The sequence below is a fragment of the Ictalurus furcatus genome, chromosome 10 (assembly GCF_023375685.1).
Source record: "Ictalurus furcatus strain D&B chromosome 10, Billie_1.0, whole genome shotgun sequence".
In the NCBI taxonomy this organism is placed as follows: domain Eukaryota; kingdom Metazoa; phylum Chordata; class Actinopteri; order Siluriformes; family Ictaluridae; genus Ictalurus; species Ictalurus furcatus.
In genome coordinates this window covers 17,895,840-17,909,895 of record NC_071264.1, presented here as the reverse complement: position 1 = coordinate 17,909,895, position 14,056 = coordinate 17,895,840, and the positions used below count along the sequence as shown (strand labels likewise).

Below are 14,056 nucleotides of genomic sequence, written 5' to 3'. Positions count from 1 at the left end.
CAATCATATTCAACCCTCCAGGCTTGTCTGAGCTTGCAGGGGAATAAATATTTATCTTGGCTCCAGGTTTGTTCATGGACATGCTAGTCAGCACCGCAATTGCATTTTATTATATTTATAAGCTCCTCGCTATAAACCTGAGAGCTTTTTAATGGTTATTATAACAAGTGTTGCATCACTGCCCCATGGTTAATAGTCTACATTGACATTCCTGATTTGTTTAATATTAATGATCATAACGCTTCCTATCACTCGGCTTGTAAATTAAATGAAGCCCCTAACCATATGTTTACAGTATAAATTTGATTCCCCGGGTTTGATGGCGCTTCATGTTGAGTTTTTTTTTTCTTTTTTTCTTTTTTGCATCGTCCATTCTTCCATTCTTTGCTCTTGATTGGCCCCTTGTCTAATCACAAAGACGTGCTTGTTACAGACTGTATGGCTGTTCTGGTGATGAAAAGAGCTTTGTCAGCGCGTTCTCTAGTAGCCATGGCACTTCTGGAAAAAATTCTGGTTATGTAATGTCCTTTAGTAAGCTAATACAGGAAGTAAATATGCTCGTGTTTGTACCATTGAAACATTACCCCATTGTTAAAAGGGTCCAACAATGTAATGCATTTTTTAAATCATCGAACACTAAGTGGACGAGTCGGATATATGAGTCACATGCTAATGTGATTCGGATGAATGGATCCATACAAAGAATTAACATGAGCTCGGTGTAGAGCTCACAGGATCTAGCTAAATGTTTAGTAATAATCGTCTCCAGCCTACTTTTAAGCTTGAACACACTTACTGTTTGTTACAGTGTTAAAAACACAGACCTTTACACTGTTTTATAAACTGATGTACTTTAAGGGTGACTGTTTTGGGGGTGGGTGGTGCAGGGGGGAATCAACACAATCTACGAATATACAGATGCAGGGTTTTATTCAACATCAGTTTGATATTTGCTATTGTTATATTTAGAATCAGCTTCAGAATGAAGTCAGAATAATGATATTGTAACTAGGAGTGGGTAATATTGATAAAAATGTTCTAATGCAGTACTGGAGACATTTCAGTTCTCTTTCCAACCTAATTTCCAATTCCACTTCCAGTTCTACACCATTTCCATGATCCAGTTCTAGTGCTAACTCCACTTTTCATTTCCAATTCCATGTTGCTGTTCCAGTTCCAACTCCACTTATAACACCATTTCTATGTTCCAGTTCCACTTTCAAGTTCACTGTCAGCTCCAATTCCAGCACCATTTACATTTATTGCTCGAGTAGTAGCTCCAACTCCCCGTCTAGTTTCTGTTCTAACTCCATTTCCAGTACCGTACATGATGATAGTGTTGGGTCCGAGTCCACCTTTGCCGAGTCCGAGTCGAGACCACGTCCTTAACCAATTGAGTCCGAGTCCAAAAGGGGCGGAGTCGGACTTAAGTCCGAGTCCTTGATGTCCGAGTCGAGTTTGGCCTAGAACAGAAAGTAATTAAATTGAAAAAAGATTTGAAATAGCAATTGTAAACTCAACACTGAGCTATTAAATTAATATTTTAACCTTCAAAACCAATGGCAACATAAATATAGTAAAAAATACCACTATGATATCTTGCCATTACCATTTAATATCCAGAGCAACTTACATTTATCTTATTTATACAGCTGAGCAGTTGAGGGTTAAGGGCCTTGTTCAAGGGCCCAGCGGTGACAGCTTGGTGGTGCTGGGATTTGAACTCACGAGCTTTCGATCAGTAGTCCAACGTCCAACAATGAGCTACCACTGAGCTTTATTTTATGCTGTGCTGATCAGTGGGTTGCGCAGGTCTTGTGGATTGAGCTGGGAGGTCCAATCTGTTTGGTGCAGCACGGTTAAAACCCATCCACTCCGCACTGTCCAGTGGGTCGCACATATCACTTGACCTGCGCTGCGTCCTTCAGTGGGTTGCATCATGCTACTCAGTGGGTCGCGCAGGTATTTGGTCCGTGCTGTGCGGTTCTTCTGAGTAGCTCAGTTTGGACCAGCTTTTGAGTTGTTTATCTTCCCGTGTGTGTGTGTGTGTGTGTGTGTGTGTGTGTGTGTGTGTGTGTAATTTATTTACTCCAAATTTTAATGTGTAACTAAGGCCCATTGACAACTGTATACAGTGGTATAATGATGGAAAATAAATTTCTTTTCTCTCTAATTAATAAGTAAATAAGTTTAAAGCAAAAGAATTTGATTGTTTTGGTTGTTGGTGCTTAATCAATCCTTAGATCCAGTTTACCCATTTAAGCAATGATGGAGAACAGGAAGGGAGTGGCCGTAAGACCTGCTGTCTTGTAGGAGTTTATTTTTAGATTGGAAGCTCAAACATGTTAACCTTCTGGTTCAAGGAATGAAGTTCTGGTTTCTCTCAACAGACTGTTCCATGAGTTGGAGACACTCTGATGTACTTGTATGGTTTGCTTTTGTGGCTCAGTGAGGCAGCAGCTGTGGGAGGATTGGCAGGATGCAGATATAATTGAGATTAGAGGAAATGGCTCTCAGACGTTTTTGTTATTGTACATACCTTCCTAAATCCAACAGGGTGAGCTGTAAACACTGAGCTAACATGCACAAGAGGTGTTTATATGGATTTATACCGAGATTCTTCATTCCAAGCCCAAACACATCCTACAGCATGTTCCATTCTAATCAGACCTGATTTTCTGATTTTTTGCCCTCTGGTCTAAATTGAAGCTTTCCATACCCAGTTTTCTGAGAAGCAGGGTGGGTTTGGGTTCAGTGGTTCTCCTTTCCGGTTACATTTCTGCTTGAAGATACAGCAAGGTTGTCAAATACAGCTCAGCCGATTATTCAACGTCTCCTGAAAAACCTTGTCCTACCTCTTTATGCGTGATAAGATGCAGGGGGCCATTTTCACATGCGAACCTACATCCAGGACCAGTTCTGATGTGTTTGCTTTCACATAGAAGAATTCCTCCTGAAACATGGATCCTATATCACTTTTTTTGCACACAGGTTTGAAACATGGTAGGCACTAGGTTCATCCATTTATTTATTTATTTGAGTATTTTACTTTGGTACCAGAACTCAGTTATTGAAGAACGGTGCTTTTTCGATGCGCAGCATGTCATCATGTAGAAATATCTGCAGAGGTGCCATTCTATACATTTATACACTTACATTTATTCATTTAGAAGACACTTTTATCCAAACCGACTTACAAATGAGGAAATACAAGCAAAGCGATATATCAAGTGGAGATCAATACAAGTAGTGCCACTATACAAGATTTTAAGTGAGTTCTAGAGAAGAAAAGTGCGCAGAGTAGAGGTGTAAGTGAAGAATGTTTTTGTTTTTTTTTAATATAAAAGGAGGGGGGACAGGGTAGGGGTTAGTTAAGTGTTCACGGAAGAGGTGGGTCTTTAGCTGTTTTTTGTAGATAGTGACAGATTCTGCGGTCTGGATTGAGGTTAGAAGTTCATTCCACCACTGAGGGACAGTCAGTTTGAAGGTTCTGGAAAGGGATCTTTTGCCTCGCTGAGTAGGAACTACCAGGCATCGGTTGTTAACTGATCGCAGGTTGTATGAGGGAACATAAACCTCAATGAGAGTGTTGAGGTAGGGGGGTGCTGTTCCAGACAAGGTCTTGTACGTGAGCGTCAAGGCCTTGAATTTGATGCGGGCAGCTACAGGAAGCCAGTAGGGGGAGAAGAAGGGGTGTGTGACATGGGTTCTTTTGGGCTGATTGAAGACATGGTGTGCTTCTGCATTCTGAATCATTTGAAGGGGTTTGATGGAGCTGGGTGGGAGGCCCGGGAGTAGTGAGTTCCGCAGACCACTGTTTTCAAGAGGACCTGGGATTGGTGGTTCTTCACCAAATGTACCGAACTCTCAAGGATAATTAAGTATTTGTGCTCAGTTATATGGATTGTGAGTTGCAAATGATTGCCATTTGTGATGATGTGTATCTAAAGTCTTTACGCCAACTGTAGACGTGCATGACCTGTCTGAGCATTGACTAATCCCCTGTATGATCAGGCTTGTTTATCTGTAGAGCCTTGCGGCTCAGGTTTGGCAGCTCAGTGCCTCCTGCTTTCCAGCTAAGCTTGTGTTTTACACACTTTGTGGTTTACACCTTGATTCTGCATGGTGTCAGATAAGCATTTGATTTACAAGGATTTTATTGACACTTAGGAGTCAGAGCTGTTATGTATGCTATACCAGATCATTTTCAGAGGGCTTGTATTAGGACTCTGTTGAAGCGGTTTCTTTAACCCTCATTATGTTATGGGTCAATTTGACCCATTTCCACGTTTGAGATGTCTGAAATACTGGTTAATCTCTCTTTTTCTCGTTGAAATTTTTTTTACATTCCTCATTTAGGTTCATGAATTTATATGCAAATATTTCTTCTTGTCTTCTTGTCCGAGACAAGCCATAATAAAGGTTTATTTTTTTAAGCTGTTCTGTGCTGTTTTTGTGTGTATTTAATTGTGGAGGTCATTTGGACCCATAACATAATGGATGTCATTTTTTTTCCCCAGCATAATAATAGCAGAGTTAATGAAGTTTTTTTTAAAAAACATATTTGTCAGTGCTAGAAGAACCATGGGTTTGACTAAAGGATTAGCCTAGCACTTCATAAACCTTTTAACACACATGGAACCTTTTCAGTTTAAATAAATAAAAGAATTACCCACTGACCTACTGGTCTACCTTTTTAGCTCATTAGTAAATATGTACCCCCTTATTGGTTTATCTGAGGTATTATTATTTTTTTTTACTGAATTTTTCACCCACAAAACCCTAACTAGTTACACTGTGTGTAAAATGTAGATTTGACAGATTGTGTATCACATTAACAGCTATTTTTAATATTTTGGTTAGATTTAAATTGAGAGAGTGAAATATTCCCATAAGAAAAACATTGTGAGAGACCAGTGACCAGTCCCAATAGGGTTATGTAAATGTAATTACAATTACAATAATAAAAACTTTATTATATTGAACTTTATGGCAAATATTGTTCATCTCTGTTGTCTGTAGTGTCACACAGTGTGTTAAGTAATGTTGCCAGGGGATGTCTCGCTGTTGTTTGTACTGTTATTGTAAGCTCTTGTTGTTGTGCACGTTGCCTTGCACTTTGTGCTTGATCATTATCAGGTCATATGACATAACGTATGTGGGCTGCACCTTCGCTGTGGTTTCAGCAGTGTCAATTTCAATTTCAGCAGTTTCAGAGTGTCTTTATACTGAAGAATAAGCACAAAACCTCTTACTACAATCTTTACCAACATGTCAATTCACATGACTTATATATTACTTGAGAGGGGGGTATTTCTATTGGTCATTTTATAGAAGGTAAAATATGGCATAATTTTTCCAGATGTGTGCACGCACTGTCTGTGAAAATGACATGACGGATTGAGACGGGATTAAAACCCCAGAGATAATGTGGTAAAACTAATTCAGTCCAAATAGTGCTAACAATTTTGATAGCCAGGAGTTTGCAAATTCATGCAAAGCAGTGGAGGTCATCATCAACTACTATGTCACGGATCCTTTGTGGTCCACAGTCTCTTAGTCAGAGCGCATGTTCAAGTATCGTGATACATATGTGCCCTATTGAGCTGTAGTATTGGAGTCTGTAAAGCTTGGTGCTCAGTTTATCACTATGGATCCTGAGAGAGATTGCACTATAGAGAACATCAACGCTTCTGCCAGCATCAAGATTCCACTCAAGGAATGAAATCATCATAAATAAGCCTTGAATGTCTGTCATTTTAAATGAAGGATTTTTCATGAGCTGCTTTCATAATGAGATTTCTTGAAGCATGGACACAAATGGCTTTTGGCATTCGACGTGTAAAAACTAGCAGGAGGTGTGGGGGCGAGTGCAGGGATCCCAGCAGAACCCTGAGCCAATCTGCCCTGTTACCCATTACAAAGGAACTAACACACACACACACACACACAATTGAAAAACACTGAAGATTCACTAACGTCTTGTGCTGAGTATTAACACCTGGAAAAACTACACGCAATGACCCGTGAGTCACTTCCTCCCATTTCTCTCATTCTTCGACAGAGTGCTTTCATTAAAAGCAATGTTCCATTCCCCATCTGGGTCAGGTGTTTAAACCCCCCCTGAATCCTGATCTATTTTTATTTCACTCAGTGCACATGATGCCAGGCTTTTCTGTTCTGCTTTGAGTTTTGGGCCAAAAGGAGTAATGAGACTCCGCAGAGACCAGACACCTCTGTGGCTGTGCGGATTAAACAAAAGTGCATGTGGTGTTGGATACAGTAGTGCCTTCTGTATTTGACATGTTCAACTAATGAGAATCTAGTCCAAAAAAAATCTGTGTTATGTGACCTTTTAAAAAAATGTTCAAGTAGGTGGTGAAAGACATTTATTATTTATTGACTAAAACACTGAATCATTCTGTTACTGTTACCACCCCAGTTGATTATTTTTCTAGAACAGCTTGTCCCACAGTGTTATTCCTATTCAACCACAGTAGTTTGCCAAGGATTACAATTCTTTATTTATTAATGAACACCATGTTGCACATTTTATCCATTTATGTTCGTTATTAGACAACTTTTCACGTACATTATAGCTCCTATAAACAGTCGTTCCCTCACCAGCCTCTCTTATTTCTCTCTCTCGGAGTTAATAAGACATAAAAAACAACAAAAAAACACAGCTTGTTATGTGACTAAGAAACTACAGTGGACAAACTCCTCCCTCATTTACCTCTGACTGTTACAAAGCACTGACACTGGAGACTCCTTCCTATAATTGTTGTATAACCATTTCCTCAAATAAAAATTTCACCCTATATCAAGGATTATACATTTATAATATTATATAACATAAACAGTTATAACACAGCGCTGTTAAATTGTCGATTCTGATTGGCTGACAGACGTTCTGATGTGTGAAATTATTTTTTACAGTAAATGCACGGCAAAAGTAGTTCCAGTCAGGTCTTGGCTGCATTACAGTTCCATATCACTTCACCAAGTTAACTGAAATAATGGAGAAGTTAGGCTACTGTCCACCACATTACACAGATCCAACAACAAACAAAATGACAGAAAACTAAGATTTTCCAGAAATAAATAAGGAATAATTGATGACGGGCCGTTTAATTATTATAAAAATAATGCGCACCCGAGGTGGTAATACGGCCACAAGGTGAAGCAGAGGCTTGAGCGATTGATATGCAGTTATTATAGAGAGAGAGAGAGAGAGAGAGAGAGAGAGAGAGAACGAGATTGTGAGAGAGCACTTGTGATAAGCCGGTGAACAAGTATCAATATTTATTTATTTATTCATTGTATTTTCTGCAGTAATAAAAAAAATGTAAAACCCTGTGAACAAGTAGGCCTATCGGTATTTATTTATTTGTTCTATTTGTATATTATCACCATGAAACAGAAAAAAACCTGTGAATGCTCTCTCTCTCTCTCTCTCTCTCTCACTCTCACTCTCTAATAACTGCATATCAGTGGCTGAAGCGTCCGTTACTAGCTCTAAAATGATGTTTTGGAATTAACAACGGAGGCTTGACATGGGATGCATAATAAATTAATTCCACACACAAGAGCATGTTAAGAACAAATACCTGACAAATGTCTTGAAATAAAACATCTGAACAATGTGTTGACGTGAGGTAACTGGGGTATAAGCGGAATAATTGATTCCGGTCTGTTGAATTATTAGAAAATTAGTGCACACCCGAGCTAAAGATGTGTGCTATGAAGGGGTTGAATAATTTTTAATCTGGAGAAGTCATTATAAGTTACATTTTCAGTTGAATTTGGGGAAACCACTTGAAGCATTCGTTGTGTTGAACTATTTTAATTGCTTTTGTTTGATTTGTTCATTGCAAACAGCTGAAAGTCTATACATTTTGACAATAAACCTGATTTGCAATGATGATCACTGTTTAAGGAATTTGTAGAATAATTAACATGTGCCCAGTGATGAACAGAAATTAATTTTAATCTGTGATGAATTATACCCCGGGATGGATTGTGGCACTTACAGTCAGATACCTGACGTGTTTCTGTTTGTATTCTCACTTTATTGTGTGCTTTCTGTTCTTTTTAGGGATGCATCATTTGGAAATTGCACATACAACCTGACCGTTCTTGACTGTTTTCATGGAATCAGGAAGGTAAGAGGTTGAGGCGTCTGAACCGCTAACAAATGGTGACGCATATAAAAAAATTTGAATGTTAAAGTGATCATGAAGTAAACACACACACACACAGAGTAGACACTCTTGGTGCTGGTTCCAGACAAAGGTGAATGGCCTGTACTGTCAATTGTTTCATATCCATGAGAGCAGAGTATTTTTGTGAATTTTTTAAACAAAAGATCAAAAGCTTAAACAGTAAAAACAATTTTTCACTGCCTTCTTTGCTCATATTTACCAAGGGTGCCAATATTAGTGGAGGACACTGTATATAGGTGGAGAGATAGAAAGAGGTTGCGCATGACCCATAGAGATGGAGAGAGGGGCTGAGAAAGACCATAGAGATGGAGAAATAGAGATTAAGTGATGGAGTGAGGTCTATAGCGATATGGGTGAGAGAGATGGAGCAAGAGCTATAGAGATGGAGAAATAGAGAGACAGATGGAAAAGATGGTATAGAGCTGGAGTGAGATGTTTAGATATGGAGAGAGAGAAATGGAGTGAGATGTTTAGATATGGAGAGATGGAGAGAGAAAGATGGAGTGAGATCTGTAAAGATGGAGCTGGTTCTATAGAGATGGATTAATAGAGAGATGAATAGAGACGGAGAAGGATCTATAGAGATGGAGTGATAGAAAGGAATGGAGCAAGATCTACAGAGATGGAGTGTTTGAGATTGAGCTATAAAACAAGAGAGTTACAGAGATGGAGCGATGGAGATTGATGGAGCGATGGGACTCCACCCACGCGGCTCCACCCACACTGCTCCACACTCACAGGCTGAGCTCAGTGCAGGAAACTCCATGTGAGCTCATCTCACAGAAGCACTTGGTCAGCGTCTGGCAGAAAAACAGTCCAAGACATTCTTCCACAGATTTTTCCGTCTCATAGAGTGTCACAGCACAGTGTCACTCCCCATGGGAAATCAATTCACTGCGCTTAAAGACAAACAAACCCCTCATTCCTTTTCTCTTCTCCTGTGTCCAATATTCTCCTCCTCCAGCTTGGCTTTATTAAAACATGCCACACTTATTAACATCAGAGGACAGATCTTGGGTTGAGCTTTAATTAGCAGGCAGTTACTCAGCCTGCTGTTTTTAAAGAATTGTGTGTAATGGCATGTTAATGCATCATCTAAAGCTCTCAGTACTACCTGCTGTTTTTCAGATGATTAAACACTGGCACTAATTCACTGCTGTTACATGGAGCAACACTTATCCTGAATACACACCAGAATTCAAGATCTCAAATCAAATATGTCTCTGTTGTGTTTCCTGTTTTTGTACATACTACTGACACGAGAAAGAGCAATGACATACTGATTTAAATCTGCCATTTTTTAGAGCGATATTGCATTTAATGTTTTAGAATTAAAAGAATGAGTGCTTCCACTTGCAGACATCCAGGCCCCCTCTCAGCCATGGATGGATGGATGGATAGATAGATGGACAAATGGATAGATGGATGGTTGGATAGACCAACAGATAGATCGATGGATGGATGGGTAGGTGTATGGATAGATGGACAAACAGATAAATGGACAAATGGATAGATGGATGAATGGGTGGATGGACAGACAGATGGAAAGATGGAAATAGATTGATGGATAAAACAGATGAATGGATAGATAAATAGATGGACATAGATGGACAAATGGATAGATAGATGGATGGTTAGAAAGACTGACAGATAGATTGATGGATGGATGGGTAGGTGTATGGATAGATGGATGAACGGATGGACGGACAGACAGATAAATAGACAAATGGATAGATGTATGTATAGATGGGTGGATGGATGAATTGACTAATGGATGGATGGAAATTGATTGATTGAAAGACAGATAGATAGACATGAATGGGTGGTTAAATAGATGGACATGGATGGATGGATGAATGGACATAGATAGATGGAGAGATAGAGATGGAGAGATAGCTAGAGATGGATAGATGGATGGAAAAATGGCTGGATGAATAGACAGATAGATGATTAGACATAGGGATGGGCAGAGTTGCTGGATAAGACATGACGTGAGCATGTTTTGCATTCTCTTATAATTGATCCGTATAAGCTCTATCATTCGCTCATCCTGTGTGTGTGTGTGCGCGCGCTTGTGTGCGCGCGCGTGTGTGTGCGCGTGCGTGTTTATCTCTGTCTGCCATGAACACACTAATCAATGCCATTAGCTTTAGAGTCTTATTTAACCTGTGCCTCATCCCCCCAGCAGGGAGAAGAAGGATTTTCTGTATTTCCACAGTTTAGGACCATCACTAGTGTCTCGTGGAATTTAAATGACTTCTCAATTCTGATTGGTCAGAAGGTGTTGATTCATTTTCTATAACAGCAGCTCTGACAATAGTGCAGCTGCAAATCACAGGTTAATATTAATATCCTCGTTCTAATACGTTATTGTTTCTATAGTAACAGATCATTCACAGGGACTTGTATGACAGATAAATGGATTAACATATATGTAGTTGTTCATTTGTGAGGAGGCGTTTATTTAACATTTGTGAAATGAGTCTTCTGTTTCAGTGCGTTGTAACAGTTTTCCAGCATGGGGAAGTCATTATTACAGAGGAATTTACAGTTTGGAGTTTTCTTGGTAACATGACATTTGTTTTTGTTTGATTGATTTCAAGAGGAAAAAAAGAGAGAGGCTGGTGATCATAGGAACTCATTTGTTTCATGGATGCTCAACATTAGGTGTAACTATGATGTGGCAAATTACTGTGGAATTATTGGAATGAAACACTTCTGGACACACTGCTTTAGGAAAGTAATGAATGGGATGGTAACAATAACTGTGCTTAATCATACTAACTTGTCATTAATTGATTCTTTGCCTGTAAAGTTTTTTTTCCTCTCACATATTTTACTTATTTACTGAATATAAAGATGTGCAAATAAACTTGTGCTTAATCTCTTGTTGTTGTTTTTTTAAATCTCCTTTTGTTTTTAATCTGAAAGGAACAATGTGTGATGCTTTTTCTTTCTGTGTGTTTTTAAGGCCCTGCAGCACGGCTTCTTGAACTTTGAGACGTTTGATGTGACTGAGTACGAGCACTATGAGGTAACTGGAAAGTTTTTAATAGAGTTACAGTGTCAGGGTTCCATACATGTTTTTGGTGCTTTGTACCAACTTTAATTATAAGTCGCTTATGCAAGTATAGTCGATCTGTACTGCAGTATTCTGCTTGTGTAACATGATTAATTCACACACATCTCGCATAACACTCTGTATTTCTCTCTCTGTCTGTTGATTTTGTCTAGCGTGTAGAGAATGGAGACTTCAACTGGATCGTCCCCGGCAAATTCCTGGCGTTCAGCGGGCCGCACCCAAAGAGCAAAGTAGAAAATGGTGAGCTGTGGATTTTTCACAGCTCCATAAATCACTGCTCTTGCCGACTCTGTGTTCCCTGCACAGTGGTATCTAAGGGAACTGATGTATGTTGTGTGACGTGAATGCCAGTGGACGTGCAGCCAAGCAAATCTGATTTATTTCCTTAATACTCTGTGTTACCAAATGTATTTATTCAAATTGTATTTGTTTTGTGGGACTATAGTGGTATTTTCTTGCATATTCACATTGTTTGTTACAGTAAGGACATATTAGAGTCTTTATGATTGAATGATTTTGATTCAGAGTGCCACAATGCAATTATAAAACAATTCTCAATGTGTCTATAATCTTGTCCTGGCCAAAAATAAGTATGTTTATTTCTTTTTTTATTTCTTTAAACATATCCAATTATGGGGAACTGTGCATCCATTCAGAAACTTTTAAGGACGATTTCGATTTATTTTCTTACCGCTAGTGTCTACAGTGTAAAGTGTAGCAGAGCAGAAGTTTGCTAGTTAGTCATAGATTGTGTTGTTTATTTTTATTTATTTATTTATTTATATTTTTTTTCCTTAAAAGCTTTGTCTAGTTATGGTTTGAAACAAATTTGTTGTGAACAAAAGTATAAAAAGGTACAGCATAACAAGTGAAAACATCGTTAATATAGAGAGAGTTTTTTGGTCTTGATAAGTTATAATAGAACAACTATAATATTATTAACATTATTCTTATTATTAAGTTCTTTCAAGAAATAAATGCACGAAAGAAACAATATTATGCTAGAAGGCTTAAATGGAGCACAATGTTTGGCACCTCCTTCATGCTGCTTTTTCACCCATGCTTGTCATTCCTATTGCTAATTTCTAACAACATATGATCCATTGAAAAATAAAACATTTGATTAGATGTTGGAGCAGAATATCCAGGAATCTGCATAAATGTTTGATTCGAAAGTCAGATTTTATAGGTCGTTTAATGATATTCAAATAATCTAAAAACAATTTCTTGCCCACATCACATTTATCAATAATGTCAGAATGTACCATGGCTGAGTGTTGCATCGAACCCTTGGTGCAATAAATAATTACCTAGGTTAACCTCTTTTTCAAACTCTGATTCTGTCGTACGGTCCAGATTCTGATTCCTCACTCTCATACCTACATACATTTGCTATTATTCAAATTAATTACAAATTATGTGCTGTAAAGGTGAATAACTAAAAAATAAAGTAGAGTATAAAGTAGAAAACATAAGAAAAAAACAAGTTCAAAATTGTCAACTTTCTACCCAATAATTTTCTGTACAGTACATCATTTTGAACACTTTTGCTAGGAGATTTGCTACATTATCTCTCTCTTTTTTTAATATGTATTTTTAATCTTTTTGTTTGATGCAGGCTATCCACTCCATGCCCCCGAGGCCTACTTCCCATACTTCCGCAAGCACAACGTCACCACCATCATCCGCCTCAACAAGAAGATCTACGACGCCAAGCGCTTCACAGATGCCGGCTTCAACCACTATGACCTGTTCTTCGTGGATGGCAGCACACCCAGTGACGTCATCACACGCAGATTCCTACATATCTGTGAGAGCACGGATGGTGCCGTCGCTGTCCACTGCAAGGGTGAGCGAATCCTTAAAGGCCTCACACTTTAGTTTGTCCTGGTTTTGTTCAGTGACGTGACATGGCCACATGGTGGTGTTGTTGGATCAGAATTATAAGCTGATCAGGTGATTGTGCTCCATGCTTGTTTTAGACAGTGCTCTGATTATTATTCATGTAGTGGACAGTTGTACCTTTATATTGGGGATGTAATCGAATACAAATACATTATTCAGTTTTTTTTAGAACAGGTATAGGAGCTGCACAATTTTTTTTTTTTTTTTTTTTTTTTTTGTAGAGCTTTACATTCATTAATTGCACATGTTTCTCGTTGTTCATTGTTATTAAATAAAAATCCTTCCAGATAATCAGTTATAATGAAATGCCACTTAAACAACCCCATTTTGACTTTTTTGCATCTCAGCTTCATAGTAGATTCTGTAAACGTGTCCAACAAACTTTCCTGAGCTTTCTGGAATTTAACAAAGCACAAAAAGTAAATTTGATAAAATGTTATTAGATGGCTATTTTGGTAACTTACTCAGTTATATTAGGTAGAAATTGTCTCAGAACCGTCTGGTGACACTTTATGAACTCGGGTGATGTAGCTGAGGTTGAGTCCTGTACAAGGTTTAATGAAAATGTTCAGAAAATTGCTATTTGTTATATTTTGTGGCTGTATGGAAGGAAAAATTACAGCAATATTGAGTTATTTTCCCACCAGAGGAATAAAGAGCCATATTCCCAGAGTCATATTCATAGGTTTCACATTTAATTACAAATAAAATCTTTTGGGTTTAAACCATGCTCAACTACAGTTCAACTACAGACACAGATATTATAACTAAACAGATAGACACCTTGATCCCTAAGGAACAAGCCAAAGGCAACAGTGGTGAGGGGAAGTGGCCTGAGATAACA

At 38.4% G+C, this 14,056-nt stretch overlaps 1 protein-coding gene across 3 annotated transcripts in view; it reads left to right on the top strand.

The window, feature by feature from the left end:
• Positions 1-14,056, top strand: part of cdc14ab (cell division cycle 14Ab) — a 48,445-nt gene that overhangs the window by 16,164 nt on the left and 18,225 nt on the right. For all 3 annotated transcript variants that reach the window (XM_053634000.1, XM_053633999.1, XM_053634001.1), the window contains exons 6-9: positions 8,099-8,165; positions 11,197-11,259; positions 11,460-11,547; positions 12,926-13,156. In XM_053634000.1, the coding sequence (XP_053489975.1) occupies positions 8,099-8,165; positions 11,197-11,259; positions 11,460-11,547; positions 12,926-13,156 (449 nt within the window). The remainder of the gene's footprint in view (positions 1-8,098; positions 8,166-11,196; positions 11,260-11,459; positions 11,548-12,925; positions 13,157-14,056) is intronic.